Source organism: Zalophus californianus, chromosome 9, assembly GCF_009762305.2.
Source record: "Zalophus californianus isolate mZalCal1 chromosome 9, mZalCal1.pri.v2, whole genome shotgun sequence".
NCBI classification, from domain to species: Eukaryota; Metazoa; Chordata; class Mammalia; order Carnivora; family Otariidae; genus Zalophus; species Zalophus californianus.
Genome location: NC_045603.1, coordinates 46,850,023 through 46,867,869, shown reverse-complemented (window position 1 = coordinate 46,867,869; position 17,847 = coordinate 46,850,023). Strand labels below are relative to the sequence as shown.

At 36.1% G+C, this 17,847-nt stretch overlaps 1 protein-coding gene across 6 annotated transcripts in view; it reads left to right on the top strand.

The window, feature by feature from the left end:
* The window catches only part of LOC113922056 (RAB3A interacting protein), a 44,635-nt gene extending 27,809 nt beyond the window's left edge, over positions 1-16,826 (top strand). For 2 of the 6 annotated variants that reach the window (XM_027593792.2, XM_027593791.2), the window contains exons 5-12: positions 4,493-4,570; positions 5,418-5,621; positions 7,272-7,343; positions 8,407-8,535; positions 9,790-9,902; positions 13,998-14,097; positions 14,185-14,254; positions 16,465-16,826. In XM_027593792.2, the coding sequence (XP_027449593.1) occupies positions 4,493-4,570; positions 5,418-5,621; positions 7,272-7,343; positions 8,407-8,535; positions 9,790-9,902; positions 13,998-14,097; positions 14,185-14,254; positions 16,465-16,547 (849 nt within the window). In that variant the 3' untranslated portion in view covers positions 16,548-16,826. Of the gene's footprint in view, positions 1-4,492; positions 4,571-5,417; positions 5,622-7,271; positions 7,344-8,406; positions 8,536-9,789; positions 9,903-13,997; positions 14,098-14,184; positions 14,255-14,652; positions 14,746-16,464 lie in introns of all 6 variants that reach the window. The other 4 variants (XM_027593794.2, XM_027593793.2, XM_027593797.2 and 1 more) reach the window with 4 other exon arrangements.
* The last annotated feature ends 1,021 nt before the right edge of the window (positions 16,827-17,847 follow it).

Sequence of the window (17,847 nt, the reverse complement as noted above, 5' to 3'; positions counted from 1 at the left end):
TTAACACGTTACATGTGGGTTTCTTCAGATGTGGGTTTTCCATGCCCCCTCTGCTCCACGCCCCTTTGCCCTGTCCTCTGTCTTTTTTGGGGGGTCATTTTCTTTCATGAACATTTAAAAACTGATTATTATTTTGTTAGCTAGTCATCAAAGACTAGAGGACAAGAGCTATACGACTTATTACATTTTTGTTTGTAGAAGGCATAGACAGAAACCTTAGACTTTTTCTTCCAGTATTGTCTGGCCAGAAGAGAATTTTATAATGATATATGGATACTAGATAAGAAAGCAAATATATTAAGCTTCTCACTGGCCTGCCCATAATTTTAGCCCTGCTTAGTTCCTCTTGTCTGCACTTGCACGTATATTCTGTTAGATGAAGTAGGAAGAAAACAAATGGGAGGAAACTTCTCCCTCTCCATAGCAGAATGTGAAGGACCAGAAGTGCAGTTTTTGCAATAAGTGAAAAGGTATGTCTAAAAAAAAAAAGAAAAGAAAAAAGGTTTTGGGCCCCTGGTCTATCCCCGACCTGACAATGGCTAATAGCGTTGACACTCTATATACTTTCTGGGAAAGAAGTTATACTGACAAAAGATGATTTCAGTAATGAAGAAAATTGTATTCAGACCAGTTATTTATGAATTTTGTAAAAAGATGCTAGAAGTTTTTCTGTGGTCTATTGTGTGTTCATGATCTCAGTTTCCCATTGTCTTATGAAAAGATTTTTTGCTTGTATTTTAGGTATATGTATATATAGTTTTTTAAGAATTAAAAATTATTTTGAATAAACACAATGTGTATAGCTTTGGTAAGCTTAACATGTAAATTCAAATTAGGAATTTGTTGTGTATGAATAATCTTGAATATAATTACATTTTGTAGCAAAGTTGGGTCTTAAAATTATATACAAGAATTCTAAAATTATATATATGTATGTGTGTGTATATATATTCCCACCTAGTGTCTCAGATTTTGAGATATATAAATATAAAAATATTTGAGATATATAAATATAAAAATGAAGTCAGGTGAAAGAATGCTTTACAAAGTAGTTTCATTTGACATGGAAAAGAAAAAGATAGGTAGCCTTAAAATTTTTTTCTTTTACATTTTGTCAGCCAGTTTTAGTAAATGTCTATGAGATGCCGAGTTTTCTCTTCATAATGTTATGAGGCATATAGAGCAAATTACTGTCATGCTGTCTGTGAAGACAATGAGGCATAAAAGGTTGAGGAGCAATGCTGGGATTCAAATTCATAACCCTGATCCTTGCTTCAAGTACTATTAAAATCATAAGTGGTACTTCCGTTTGTCTCGGGCCACAGAAAAGGAGTCCTCATTGAGGCCTCTCCTTTATCCCACATTCACAAGGAAAATCTTGTGACAGTATCTCCAGAATGTAAGGCAAATCCGTCTGCCTTTTTACTGTGATATTGCTAACAGCATTTTACAAACCATCATTATTTCTTACCTAGACCAATAGATGCCCAACTTTTGTTGAGATCATGTACTCAATCTGTAAAAGAAAAATTTGAGCATGTACCTTTATTATGATGAAAATAAGTAATATTTATCGAGGGTTACCTATGTGGTAGGCACTGTTTTAAGAGCATATATACTTAGAAATTATATATATACACTAATGTGTTACGTAAGTTATAAAACAGTAGTTTTAAAAAGCAAGTCAATAATACTAAGTTTTTTATTATAGCACAAAATTATTCTCACTAAAATATATTGTGTGTGTGTATATATTTAGTGAGAAGAGTATGTTTGATCATGTTACCTTGTTTTCGAAAATCTTGTTTTAACAATTTATGATTCAGATGAAGTTCTGGTCTAAATTCCTTTTTTTAAATCAGATGTAATGTGGCTGATAACTTACAAATATATGGATCCAAATGGAAGAAGTACATCTTTCCCTGTATGAAACCATTTTCCTCAATTTTCATTTCCATTGCTGGTTATGTGAAGGTTTCTCCAGAATACTCTGTAGTGAATTTGTCTTCTCTCATACCAACAAATTGTCTTTGCAAATTAATCAGAAGATGTTGAGTTTAAACATTATTTTAAAGAAAGAAAGAATTTGAAAAACACCTTCTTCGTTTGAATCCCTGCTTAACCAGATAGGAAGAAAATTCCATTTCCAAAGTCTGTAAGTGAATAGACATGAATGTTTATATCAGAGGTCTGCAAACTACAACCTACAGGGCAGAACTAGCTTATGGCTACTTCTGTGCAGCCTTCTGAGCTAAGATAGGTTTTTGCATTTTTAAGAGGTTAGGGGAAAAAAACCAAGAGTACTTTGTGACATGAAAACTGGAATTCAGATTTCAGTGATGATAAATGTTTGTTGAAATGGCCACATTCACTGTTAATGTGTTATCTGTGGCTACTTTCACACTTCAACAGAGACCGCTTGGCTCATAAAGCCCAAACTGCGTACTGGCTGACCCTTCACAGAAGAAGTTTCCTGACTCCTGGTATAGACGATACTTGTATCATCTTCACCTTTAGAATAACAGAGTGATGGAAAATTTTCACTTTTTTGGAATCTACGACTTAATGTCTTTTGTCAGTTTGCAAAATCCTGTGCGTTATCTTTTTAGTTACTACTTCTGCCTCATTTCTCATGCTCTCTTCTCTCCTCTTGAACTCCAGTTACGTGTAGGTTACACCTCTTCACTGTGTCCCTCATACCTCTAGAAGAAAAGTCACCCCAAATTCCAGCTCTCTTCTCTGGGTTTACATCTTCTCCTGGATATTGGTCCCCTGGTTCTTCACATTTTGTTAGCTCTCTAATGCTGTCAGACACATTTAAAAAAATTTTGTCCAGCTTCTCTAGTTGTTCTCCATGGGAGGTTTGGTCCAAGTTGCACAGTCCACTATTAAGGAAAGTAGAGTCCATTTCCAAACATTTAAACAAATAGTCTCTCCTTAGCATGAGTTACTTTTGCATTTATAGTTGAAATGTCACTTACCCTGGAGGGTCAGATTAGATATGTTTACTATTTTGAAAATATCTGCCAAATAGTGATCTGTTGACATCCACTTGTCATCAGAGAAAAATTCAGCAAATCTGAAACATTTGTTATTTTAAAAAGAAAACCTCATTAAATTGGCAGCTCTTAAGGATTTTGATACAAGGTAACCAGCATAATTGTGCATGGAAGATTTTCACACTTAATCTCATCTCATTATAAGGCATTGATAGTAAAGCATTTCTTATTTAAGCTAATGTGATCTGTAAATTCATGTTCATGGGCATATAAACAAGCCGCAATTCATTACTACTGTAAAAGCAAATGGGAGTGCCGCTGTCCGACTCTGATATGGAGAATGTTTACTCTTCCACTGAACAGTTGATAGACTTAGTAAAGGTGCCATTGTCAAACATGTTAACGTCTTTGGAAACTGATTTCCTTCCTTCCAGCCAGCCAGCCAACCTCCCTCCCTCCCTCCCTGCTTCCTTCCTTCGTTTCTTCCTTTCCTTCCTCCCTCGCTCCCTCCTTCTCTTCCCTCTCATAAACTGTAAATTGAAGTTCTAACATACTTGTTCTTAAATCCCAAGGGATTATCTCAAGCACCCTGTATATGGTTCCAGTCCATCCTTAATCTTTTATGGGACTATTCCATACAGCAGAGTAATTTTTTAAAAATATAAGTAATTTCAGTGACTTTCTTCCTTAAAAGATCATAAGGTTTCATATTGCACTTATAGTAAAACCCAGAATTCTTAGTTGGATATTTTATTTGATTATTGGAATGTAAACTGAATGTAAGCTCCTTAAGAGACAGGGACCTTGTTTTTTTTCCCAGTATATTATCAACACTTGGAATAGTACCTCACAAAGAGATGTCATGAGTAAATTTTGATGAATAAATATAAAAAAAAAAGGAATTAAATACCTAGATGGTATTTAAATGGTACTGAAAAAATAAGACCTTTATTAAAGGCTAATCTCTGATTTTCCTTTTTAGATTGTTCTGCATAGAATTGTCAATATCATTTCGTGAATGTTTTTATTGGAAGGTCTAAGGCTTCTCAGCTGTCATTGCTATAAACTGCAACATTATTGATGTGTTAATATTTTTACTTGTCCCTTCTGTGTATCTTTACTATGACTAATAATATGAATATATATATTGTGGCCAAATTACAGAAACCTGACTACAGAGAAGTTGGGTTTGACACGTGGGATATTTATTTTCCTTCATCACATTCAGTCTTTACACAAACATTGATCAGGATGATTGAATGCAACTTGGCTACATCAGTGATATTAGTACTAAAAGAAAGTACCTATCCCTAATTCCTACCAGTTTACCTATCAGATGACAATTGCTATTTAAAGAGTTGACATTGAATATTTATTTTCAGGTTAAATTTTGGTAGTGTATTTTTGCTGTAGTCATAGACATTTGTTGAAAGATTTTTGAAAACAAAGGCTAAATACTTTGTTTCCAAAATTTGAGATTTCAACTTTTTCAGGAAGCTCATAAGATGGTGAGAGAAGCAAATGTCAAGCAGGCAGCCGCAGAAAAACAGCTAAAGGAAGCACAAGGAAAAGTAAGTTTTTGCTGCTTTAATAGTAAAAAAAATGCAAAATCAGTGATTACTGTTTTAAAGATACTTAAACATTTATTAGATTTTGTTCCTGTTGTAAACTAGGGCTTATTTTAGAAGATTTGGAAACTACAGGAAACTATAAATAGAAAGCAGCTACCACACAGATAAAATAGTGAACAGTCGGTGCTCATTTATATTAGAACCAAAGGATTTTTTTTTTGAAGATTTTATTTATTTATTTGATAGAGACACAGTGAGAGAGGGAACACTAGCAGAAGGAGTGGGAGAGGGAGAAGCAGGCTTCCCGCCGCAGGGAGCCCGATGTGGGACTCGATCCCAGGACTCTGGGATCATGACCTGAGCCGAAGGCAGACGCCTAACGACTGAGCCACTCAGGCGCCCTAGAACCAAAGGATTTTAAGTCTTGTGAATCACATGTATTATCAAAAGGATTATATAATCACATTTTAAAGTTAATATTTTTTAAGTCGCTGGAAAAAAAAAAAACCACCAAACTGTTCCTAGATTTTTTTACTTTAGGAATGAACCACAACTATTCATAAGCTGTTTATATTTTGAAGATTTTGAACATTCACATGAATTATATGTTAGACATTTTGATAATTTTAAAAATTTCACTTCACATCATGAATAGCCTCCAAAACTAAGCCATATAGAAACATTAAACAACTTGGTTTCACTTTCTTTTTATTACTCCGCAGCAAATACAAATTAAACTTACACATCGTCTTTGAAAGGATAGTGTTTTGACTAGATTGCTAGCATTTAGCTGCATCTGTCATAAAACATAAATTAGTATGTGGAACTATGTTGATTTCTTTTCAAGATCGATGTCCTTCAAGCTGAAGTAGCTGCATTAAAGACACTTGTCTTGTCCAGTTCTCCAACATCACCTACACAAGAGCCTCTGCCAGGTGGAAAGACACCTTTTAAAAAGGGGCATACAAGAAATAAAAGTACAAGCAGTGCTATGAGTGGCAGCCACCAGGACCTCAGTGTGATACAGCCCATTGTAAAAGACTGCAAAGAGGTAACTCGTCAAGGACTGTCCCCTCTGACTCTGTTGATACTTACTAATTCTCATCACTGAGGTGTCAGTTGTGATTTTTGCCAGCAAAATTTTTAGTACAAAATATGCAATATTAAGATGGGGGAGGCTTTATCTAGAGCTGGCTGCTTTCAGGGAATCTTCAGTTCCATTCTCTACTTGGCTGACCTTGGAGTTAACCTGCTGGAAACTTGGTAAGTTTCTTAACCTTGATATTTCATTTAGGGAGCAAACTGTCATGTGTTGTATAAAGGAGAGTGGGTGGCTTTAATGATCTGGCTAGTCAGAATTTATTGGTAAGATACTCTAACAATATGAATATAAGAAATGTGTGAAAATAAGGTGATTTTCTTGAACAGTACATTGCTTTTACTTAAACTCTGGGGGAGGTAGAGTTTTATATCAGTAAGAGGGTCTTGAGTTAATTCAGATAATTAAGCAACAAAAAGTAGAACTAATGGTAGCCTTATCATTTTTAAAAGATGTGTTGTGAAGGTAACTGAGATGCTGTGGAGATATTTTGAGCTGTTTTTAGTAAAAATTGTATAGTTATAAAATATTTTTTCATTTTATCATTGCATGCTATGAGAAAGCATTTCCAAGGGGATTGATCATGGAGCAGCCCTTCCCTCTTTTTTTTCCTGAAAAGCTGTATTTTACATTGTTGTATTCAGGTTCATCATTGATCTTTAAGAAGCTGAATCTGCTCATTTGGTTAAGTTTTTGTGTGGAAGCCAGGATTTTATTAAATTGAATAATCAAGGTCATTACTTACTTTAATTGAATTGGATTTTGTTTACTTATTAATAAAAAAGGTGCTAGTGAGAGAGAAGTTGAATACGTGGCCAAATCTGAATGTGACAGAATCTAAAATCCATGTTGGTGTTAAATATTTCAGAAACTTTTTTTAGTCATAACTTTAATTTCTTTGAATTTAATTAGCATTTTTAATTGCTTGGTACAACTTGTATTTTGCTGCAGTTTCTCAGTGTGTATGATTATATGCCTTGTTTTCTGTTGTTTACACTAACAAAATTTAAATGTTTTCTCATGGGACATTTTAAAGTTTTGTTTTTAATTTATGAGGTCTCACGAAATATGAATAGGCAGCAAGCAACTTCAGAATAACTTTCTGCTTTTCAGATATATTCTGTATTCTAATGTTTTGTGAAAACTTATCAAAAAGTTTTATTAGACAAAGGAAACACATAAGGTTGACCTGTGTAAGCCTTAGAAAAAGGTAAAACATTTGGAAAGAAAGTGAACCATGTCCATGTTTCTGTAGAAAATGTGACAGGCAGTCAGAAACGACATTTGCAGCATAGCTTCTGAAAGCACTTAAAACACACGTTTGTGCAAGTGCACACGCACACACACGCGTTATGCAAGGCTTTGTGATCGAGTCACTTAGACACGAATTTGAACTTTTACAGGTGTCTTGATCTGTAACCTCGGGCAAGTTATTTACCTCTCTAAGCCCTAGTTTTCTCATCTAAAAAAAAAATGAAGATCATAGTGTCTGTCTTGCTCGGCTGTGAGGATTAAGTGTCTGTGGAGCGCTTGCCAGTTCCTGGTGCAGGGTCAGCTCTTAATAGTTTAAATGACTGCCTTTGAACTAGAATCTTTCCGTAGAGTACCACTTACCTGCCTTGGGGTTTATGTCCATTGAAGCGTAAACTTTACAAAGAAAATGAATTTGGAAATGTAAGTATTATTTGTCTGCTGTTTTTTTTAATCTTTTGCCTTTAGTTTTGATTCAAAAAATTTATGGATTGGGATGAAAAAAATTCACACTGAAGTTGCCATTATACACCTTAAAAGAAAGTCTGTAGGAAAGCTCAGATACACTCAGCCTTTTATTACCGTCATGTGAATCACCGGCACGTGAGGTTAGGCTCTCCTAAAGGCCATAGCTGCTGTCAGGGTATCGTTTATGGTGTGCCCAGCTCTTCTGGGTGAGAGTGGCTTAGGGCTGCAGGAGGATGAGGGGCACTGCCGTGAGTGGGCAGCCAGGGGCAGGTGTGGCTCTCTATGTGACAGGTAGGATTGAGCTAAGTAGAGGGCATCTGGAGGGAAGAATACTTGGGGAAAATTTATTCAAGGGAGGAGGGGAAAAGAGGAACAACTGGAAGAGGGACTAGGAAGATGGGTGCCAGCCTGCATTATTGTTGGTCATTCAGACAGTCGCTGTGCCAAAATGTATCTTAATAAGTGTGTTTTAAGATAGTTTAGGAGATTATATATGTGCTGCTTTTAGTCTTGCTGCTTATATAGTAAACATTTTCAGAGTTCTTTTGAAAATGCCCTCAGGTAATAGCAGAACAATTATTGTCATTTTTGACCCAAACTAGGTTTCACAATTTAGTCTCCATTTATTCAGACACTCTATTTAATTAACTTGGCTCCAGATTACTTTTTGATTATTTTCAGGAAAGACTTCTCATCACTTGTTTTATATTCAGAGAAGTGTGCACATGTGCTTTAGAGGAGCTCTAACATTTTTGGGGAGTGGGTGGGGATCAAGGTAGCATCATTGGACACCATAGTAGATCCATTGAAAAGAGCTAGTCAGTCATTTGGGGTTTGGATTTTTTTTAAAAAAAGTTGGTACCATGTTTTGTAACTCATCAAGAATGGTTCAGTTCATTATTTTCAATGAAGAAGATTTCTTTTTCAGTAATGTTTATATTAGGTTTTGGTTTTATAAAGTGATTTTATGTTTGTACCTTTAAAAAGATTTTGTGTTTTCTTTTGGTTTGTTTGTCAGGCTGACTTATCTCTGTATAATGAATTCAGATCTTGGAAGGATGATCCTACAATGGATAGATCATGTCCTTTCTTAGACAAAATTTATCAGGAAGATATCTTTCCATGTTTAACATTCTCAAAAAGTGAGGTAATTTTTTTTTAATTTTAATAGTAATACATTAAAGTTGTTCCTGTACCTTTTGCTATATCATGTTTATATATTTTCTCTTACATGAATAATTTATAATAACATGTCATGTTTTATCATTTTCTCCATTCCAAACAAAGATCACAATCATTTCTTGGCATTCAGTTCCTGAACATCTTTGCTTAACTTGAGCAGAGGCTCATTCCCAGTGAAGTATGTGTTGCACCAGAGTGAAGTAGTAAATGTGAATCGGGGGTCAGGCTTATTTCTTGATTCTCGGTCTGAGGTTCAGTGTTAGGGAAATTCTGTACACTCCAAGGCGTTTATTGGGTTTATCTGTACATGACAAAAAATCATATTTAATTTCTTCATCTTTAAAACAGGAAAAAAATGCCTTCCTTATGTCACAGGGTTGTTAAGAGGATGAAATGAAGTGAATTAAGTACATACAAAAACTTTTAAAAAATGCAAGGTACTATACAAATGTAAAGTCATCATTTTAATTTGTTCTTACATGTAGAAGGCTTGTCTATAAATATCCTGTCAATCACTGTTTAAGAAATGTAATCCTAAGAATCTTATGTTAAGTCTGTAGAAGATTTAATTTTAACATTACTTGTAAGGAGAAGTTAAAATGGACAGTAAGACACTTTTGATAGGTACATGTTATTCATTGTGGCTCTGTGTCTGTTTTTGGGTAGTCCATTTCCAGATTAGTAGTCTTGCCCGACTGAAGAAATTTGCCGGTTTCATCTATTGTTGATCAGTTGCTACCATCTCCATCTGGGCATTTAATATTTGATAAGCCAGCTAGTTCTTTGTAGGTCACTCTTGTGCACATAAATACAAGTTCAGAAAATACATAGCTGTAATTGTATATATTGCTGTGTTATGAATGACCAGTATTTAAAAATATGTATAAATTTGGCAAATAAAACATTAGGGTATTCATTTTGAAGTGGCATTAATAATGGATGTTAATTGTGGGTAAGAGATGGACAGATTGGAATTAATGCCCTCAATCCTCTTCTAAATAATGAGAAAAGTTACTTAGCTATAACTGAATTGCCTTTCATAACGATATTTGAATTATAAAGGAATTCAAACCAAGATTATGTAATTTCTTTTTCATTGGCCTAGGATCAAACTAGTGGAGCTTGGGGAAAGAATCATTTTTTAAAATCCAGTTTACTGTAGAATGCAATTTTAATATTCTTATGCCAGCATAGTATCTGATACTTTGTTTTTTTGAAGTTGGCTTCAGCTGTTCTGGAGGCTGTGGAAAACAATACTCTAAGCATTGAACCGGTGGGATTACAGCCTGTTCGATTTGTGAAAGCTTCTGCAGTCGAATGTGGAGGACCAAAGTACGTTTTCAGAACCATGTCTTGTGGAAGACACTGAGTTTTAAAAATTTTATATGTTGTAAATACTTAGTTTTTCTAGTTTTAAATGTGATTAAATTTCTTGTTAGCTTTCTGTTTAGTTTGTGCAGCCTAAAGACAAATCCTCAGTGTGAGATATAGTATTTCAAATTTATCATCAAAGGAGAGCCCTTTTAATTACAAAAATATACATATATTTTGGACTAGGTATTAGAAATATTTTTTTAGACCATATGTTGTGACTCATTCAATTCATAAAATCCAGCTTAGTGGGTCATAAGCAGAATTTTTGTTTGTTATACATACATACATATAGGTTTTGGTGTAAAATATTTCTTCCTGAGGGTTGCCACTAAAAATAGTTTGGGAAGATAGTGAATTAGACCAGGTCTTATCAAGCATGAAAACAGGGTGCCAAAAAGACTTCTGTAATCCTCCCCTTTCATTCTATCATATAAAGGATTCTCACTTTGGTAAATAACCAGTTCTATCTTTCATACATGACAGACACTTGGCAGTTATAAACCTTCAGAGGTAAGACTCCCATATTTCATAGCAGGGCAGGCTTTTTACTCTCCAGTCCTAGGAGGAGGAAAGACTGAAACCAGTGGTTCCTAGAACTTTTGGCAAAGCTGTTTGCGAAGTGATGGAAAGAGTTGGAGGAAGCTGTTTAGTTGGTGTTAAGAACTAGGTCTGTATAGGGGACTGGAAAGTCTGAGAAAGCTCCTAGAAAGCAGGAATTGACTCCTGTCTGGGTCACAGTGAAGGCAGAAGAGAAAAGGTCTGACTGAGATGAACTAATAGGTCTGTGTGAAAGCCTGTTGTAGGAGTCATGTGGTTCTTCCTGATCACACAGTGTGTGTTCAGGTAGCTGTCTGTGGGGAGTACCTGGTCACATGTTTGCTTTCTGAGCCAAACATCCACCACACTCCTTCCATGCCATGACTGTGGCACAGTGCCCTCTGAATCTAGGGGAAGGGATTTACAATTTCTAAATTCTGCTCCTTTGGGGCACCTAGGTGGCTCAGTCAGTTAAACGTCTGCCTTCAGCTCAGGTCATGATCCCAGGGTCCTGGGATCGAACCCCACATCAGACTCCCTGCTCAGGAGGAAGCCTGCTTCTCCCTCTACACTCCCCCTGCTTGTGTTCCCTCTCTCGCTGTCTCTGTCAAATAAATAAAATCTTTAAATTCTACTCTTTCTACAAGCTCCCGAATATTTTTATTCTGATCATCAGTGATAACAGTTTTTGTGCTTTTAAGGTCTCTGTATACCTTACTTTAAATATAGTATATGGCAGTTTTTATTATAGAATTTTAAATTTCTACTTGCATTATATAAAACACATGTGCAAATATCAAATGATGACAAATGAGGATATCAGTTAGTGGATTTATATAGTATTTTAGTAAAATAATCACATAGATTAGGTTTAGGGAACAGTTTAGGTAGTTTAGGGATATTGTGCTTAAAGGAATGGGGTTAGATGCCAAGGTGTTTGGAGTACATGTTGGAGAAACTTCAGGAAGATATTCTCTTCTCTGAAATGTGAAGTTCGGCCCTGGCCTAGGCTCTCATGGACTAGGTGGGGAAGATAATCACAACGTGAATGGCACATGCTGTAGGAACTTTGGGGAAGCCAAGACCCATCCCGTGGGTGGTGATCAGGGGTGTTCTCGGAGGAAAATCTGATCTGGGTTTTTGAAGCAGGAGTGGAATTTGGGTAAAGAAGAGTACATATGACTGAAGGCCTGGAAACAAACTGTGTTCAGAGGCTGGTGAGTGTATGGAGGGAAAGATGTGACAAATCTGAAGAGAACTTTGGAGAGGAAGAGATTCAGGTGGGGATGGTAACAGGAAAGGAGTTAAAGATGGCCGACTGGAAGAATGGTTTGACATTTCGGAACTTAGTGGGAAGGGCTCTGGTTTGGGCAGGTCTAGATTTAGACAATGTTCACATCACCAAGTGAAAATGCCAGGTAAGGGTTTAAAATCTGGGGACTAGAGCTGCTAAGAGGTACTGAGGAAGTGTAGCATGTTAACAGAACTCTGGCCTTGGAGATCAGAAGACTTGACATTGAACCTTAGCTGAAATAAGAATGTGTTGGCCATGACAGTTCAAAGATGGCTTTAGAAATGAGGTAAGAAACACTTTCATTATTTCAGAAGTTGATGCTTAATACGACTTTAGCAAAGCCCTTTCAAAATTAGAATACTAGACAGATAGGTATATGTCTTTTTCCAGAAGAGTAGTGTATACATTGATTTTTATCAGTTAAGTGCTTACTTTTCCTTCTTGTGTAAATTGTACTTTTGGAAGTTCCAAGGACTTCCAACACTTGTGCCATTTTTTAATTTCTTGATCTTCTATCCTTCCTAAGCTAGTTGTGTTTTAAAAATATTGTTATAGATCATTAAAGGAATTTTCTAAGAAAGGAACAATGAAGCAAACTTTCTTTGAAAATATGAGAATTCTTTTGTGGTCGGAATGGCCATCTCCAAAATTATCCTATTTATAAAGTTTCTTTTTTTAAGATTTTATTCATTTTAGAGACAGAATGAGAGAGCGTGTGAACTGGGGGAGGGAGAAGGAGGAGGAAGAGAGAAGAGAATCTCAAGCAGACTACACCCTGAGCATGGAGCTTGACATGAGGCTCAATCTTACAACCCTGGGATCATGACCGGAGCTGAAACCAAGAGTCAGACGATTAACCAACTGAGACACCCAGGCACCCCGAGAATGATCCTATTTTAAATACACAGTCTCCATTTGTTTTCTTAATATGGGGGCACATTTGTATCATTTCTTTTAAGTATAGCTGAAATTTAATGTTCATGTAACATACTTTTCTTTGTAATTTATAATGTTATTTATTGGGTGCCTGGGTGGCTCAGTTGGTTAAGTGACTGCCTTCGGCTCGGGTCATGATCCTGGAGTCCCAGGATCGAGTCCCGCATTGGGCTCCCTGCTCAGCAGGGAGTCTGCTTCTCCCTCTGACCTTCTTCCCTCTCATGCTCTCTCCCTACCATTCTCTCGCTCTCTCTCTCAATAAATAAATAAATAAAAATCTTTATAAAAAATAAAAATTAAAAAATATAATGTTATTTATTTATTTTTTAAGATTTTATTTATTTATTTGACAGAGTGCACCAGCAGGGGGAGCGGCAGGCAGAGGGAGAAGCAGACTCCACACTGAGCAGGGAGCCTAATGCGGGACTCGATCCCAGGATTCTGGGATCATGACCTGAGCCAAAGGCAGGTGCTTAACCAACTGAGCCACCCAGGACACCCCCTATAATGTTATTTAAAATGCTGTTGGCCACTTTATTTTAGTTACAGCTGTACTCATTTTGGCTTGATAGTGCATGGTAGTTGTGTTCAGCCATGGTCCTAGCTTAAGAGGGTAATAGCTGGGCTGCTTCACAGTCTGCCCTGATAGACAAGCCAGCATCATCACTGTATTGAGCAGTAGAGTGACGGGTGGCTCGTCACTTAACCAACAGTCATTGAATATCTGGTGTGTACCAGGCACCTGCTCAGTGCCTGGCAGTTAAACAGTCTCTGCCCTTTAGAGACTGATAGCCTCATTCCAACCAGAAAGCCATCATACCAAGTCTGAGAGTCTGTGGTAGTGTGCAAACAGAAAGGATGGTATGTCTGAATATAGTGCACCCCTTATATAATTATTGAGAGTATTTTTGTAAGGTGGCTTATTCCTTTGTATTTCTCAGGCCCGTGTGCATCTAGAATAGTGCCTGGTATGTACTAGGTCTCAAATATTTGTTGTCTTAGTATCAAACTTCTACAGAAGGTAGGAGCAGAATGCTTTCAATTTTATTTTATGTTTTTTAAAGATTTTACTTAATTATTTGGCAGAGAGAGACACAGCGAGAGAGGGAACACAAGCAGGGGGAGTGGGAGAGGGAGAAGCAGGCTTCCCGCTGAGCAAGGAGCCCCATGTGGGGCTGGATCCCAGGACCCTGGGACCATGACCTGAGCCAAAGACGCTTAACGACTGAGCCACCCAGGCACCCCTTTCAATTTAAAAAAACTAAAATTTTGTCATTGTTTTACAGAAAATGCGCTCTAACTGGCCAGAGTAAATCCTGTAAACACAGAATTAAATTAGGGGACTCAAGCAACTATTATTATATTTCTCCTTTTTGCAGATACAGGGTAAGTAACTGAACCACTTTGATAGGAACAAAACTCATTTTGATATGAGAAGTTTGACTATTTATGACTTTTTCCCTTTCGGCCTAGATCACCTCTGTATGTAACTTTTTTACATACATTCGATATATTCAGCAGGGGCTCGTGAAACAGCAGGATGGTGAGTGTTCTTCATTGGTTACAAAATATTTACATAAACCTTCAGCAAAAAGTATAGAACACAGTAGTAATGCTCAAATAAACTTTATTATTGGTACATTCATATTGAATCTCTCATAGTTATAAAATGTGTGGAGGATTTGGGAACTAATGTCTTTTAAAATGTATTTAACCCTTAAAACTGCCTCATTTTACTCTGATAGGAGTTTTAAGCAGAATCAGTTATAACTCTTAAGGGTGGTATATTGATAAACCACGTGGCGAAAGGGGAGTAAAAAGCTTATTGAAATTGCTCCTAAGAAATAAAAATGAGTAAGCTCTAGACATGGTCAGATTTATTTTATTGCTCTAACAATAATTTTTTCTGTATTTTGTACTTTTACATGTGAACTAATAAAGCAGTGATGAGGATAGGTCCGAATGGAATAAAGATTACTATATTCTGAATCAGCTGAAACATATAGATGATATATCCGAGAGAGCCAACCTCATGCAAGTGTTTGAATATTTTTAATATAGTCTTTCATGTTTACTGATGATTCTGAAGCCAAATGTCTTAAATGCCAGGCATGAGAATGAATATGGCCCAACAACTCCAAAGCAGTGTTTCTTGAATACACGTGATTGTTTTAAAACAAATAGCAGATCCTAAGCTAGGGATAAGTCCATACCTATTTGAAGTTGTAGGAAATTTCCTATTCATATTTTTTCAGGGACTGAAAGTAGTTTTATATTTAAAAACTAGAAGGAGCCTGCTATCTTCCACCATGTAAACCAGTGAATCTTAATTCTGTGGAAAGGTTAGTCATGCTGATAAAAACTTAATTTAGCATTTCAAAGGTCTGGTATGTTGAGAAGAGTCATATTTATTTAGAATCCCATATAATTAGATTTTAATGCCTAAAAGAATGAGAGTGAAACCTCTCAATGTTGAATTTCAAAAGGCTGAGTAGCATAACGTAGTCTTTAAAGTGTACAATACTTTTTATGACTTTAATAAAATTGAAATATTTTTGAATACCTGTTGGTGGATAATAGGATTTAAGCTACAGAACAGATGATTTACGTTAAGTTAAATTGTCAAGTGTGTTTTTTCTCCTTGTTAAAATAAGTTTTTGTAGGGAAGATGAAAGATAATCTCCTCTATGAAAATAGGGAGAAACTGTCATGAGTAGTACTGGGGGTGATGGTGATAAAAGTGGCCTCTTCTCTGGTTTCTGTTACTCTTCCACTTCATGGTACTTGTTACATTTCATATAATGTGTGGGTTTGTAGAGATAAATATTACTAATTTTAAAATATGTGTATTATCCATGCCTTGTGCCAAAAAGGACTTAGGGCAGCTAAATCTAAAGCAGGGTTTCTGAAGCTTGGTACTATTAACATTTTGAGCTGGATAAACTTTGTTGGGGGCGGTTGTGGGGGGGTGCTATCTTGTACATTGTTGGATGTTTAACACCATTGCTGAGCTTTACTCAGTAGATGCCAGTAATGAAAAATGTATCCAGACGTTTTGTCAGATGTACCCTCGAGGAAAGAAAATCTCCACTGGTTGAAAACCACTGATCTAAATCAATCTCTAATCTGGTGATATGTCAAAGGAAGACTTTTTATCTGAAATATAAAGCCAACTTTTTTCCACTTACAGGGAGGGCTTGCCAAAGTAGAGATAATTGAATTTACAGATCAGCCTCTACATTTATTTTTATTTCTAATTTGAGCCACATACAAAACCATTTTCTCGGTTATTTCTGAAAAAGAATGTTACTGAGTTCCCTGGACTGTCTTTTGTTTTCCATTTTTTCCTGTTTTACTCTGTGTTGGTGTTAATAAACAGTGGAATGGCCAAGATGTAGCAAACTAACGTAAGAAGATCCCTAAGTTAGAATAATTGAGGATTGAGTGTAATTACTTAAAACGGCAACATGATCGCCGTTTACTCAGGGCACTGAAGCAGATGCTGCTGGGCTAAAGCGGTCATGGATGTATCTAACAAATAGGTGAATATTGTTCATTTATTGATAAAACTGGTATGCTCACAAATACCTGAAAAAATTTCTGTGAATTAGCAGTAAAATGGTGAGGCATTAGGTACGTCGTTAGGAAATGCCCAGTTGGCACTTCAGCAAATGTTAAATTTTCAGCAAAACAGCTAAAAAATAATTAAAATGATACTTTATGATTTACGTGTCTCCTTTTCTATTTGTATAGTTGATCAGATGTTTTGGGAAGTTATGCAGTTGAGAAAAGAGATGTCATTGGCAAAGCTGGGATATTTCAAAGAGGAACTCTGATGCTCTGCCTGGGACCATGCATGAACCTCCCTGAATACCTGGAAAATGGCTGAATATTTTTATGGTTACTTGATATTTATTTCCAAGGAGTGGGCCCAAGACGTTTTCTCTCTTTTGCAGATTACACTAAGAAGTACTGTGATTTCTTTTAAATTGACCTCTGCTGTGTCTGCTTACTCTCTAGTTGAACACACTATAAAGAATTATAGGTGTACTAGTGATTGTAATTTAGAGTTGCAAAAAAAAAAGCTAAATAAAATACGTCAATGTTAGATTGAATATGTTTTTGCTTTCTCTTCTAGCTCTGACATGGCATGTAGGGTAAACTGAATGTATTGAATTACAGTTTTCAAACTGCACAGCAGCCTTTGAGAGGCAAGGAAGAAGGCTAAGCAGACAGGATCAGCTCTGTCCCCCTGCAAGAATGGCTCTATTTTTGTCTGTTTTGTAGATTGGGCTTCAAAGAAGGATTTTATTTAAAGAAGGCAAAAAGAAGAAACCAGAAAGTGCTTAATCTCTCCATCTAGAGAATGCTACTGTTAGTATTTCTGAAGAACCTTCCAGCTTTCAGATATTTTCTACCTACATATGCATATTTCTGAAACAAAAAGTAGACTTTCTTCTTAAATATTTTTTCTACATGTCTTTAATCACTCACTACATGGTTTTGATGTTAATATAATTTGTTTGGAAATTAGCTTAATTTTTTTTCATATCATAATGTTGTGATGAATATCCTTATGCGTACTTCTTTGCACAGTGTTGGGTTGTTTCCTTCATGTACACTTGCCTAGAAGTAAAATTGTTAGGTCAGGGTATATGTGTATCTTAAAATATTTGATCTGCTTTGCCAATTGTCCTCTACAGAAGTTGAACAAATTTATTTTTACAGCAGCATTGTATGAGAGACCTAGTTTTCTGAAGATGGCATTGTTTTCAATTCTGTTCTCAAAGATTTGGTCAATCTTTCCTGTAGAAGATTCAATCACCAGGATGGGTGGGAGTCTACAGACAAAAGGATATTTGAGAATGATATGGTGTGGTAGAAACCATCACTACCAGGCCCGGCTCAGGAATCTGAAATTGAACATGAAAAGAACTTTGAAACTAGAATTTTATGTCCTGATAAATAGTTATTCAAATGTGAGGGCGTAATAAACATGTTTTCAGACTTTGAAAACTTTAGAAAATTTTCCACACAAAGATGCAAATTAAAAACACTTTTGGAGAAAGTACCTAAGTATGAAGAGAAACAAATCCAAGAGATGCTACAAGAGATTTGGGGGAAAAGAAAGGAGAT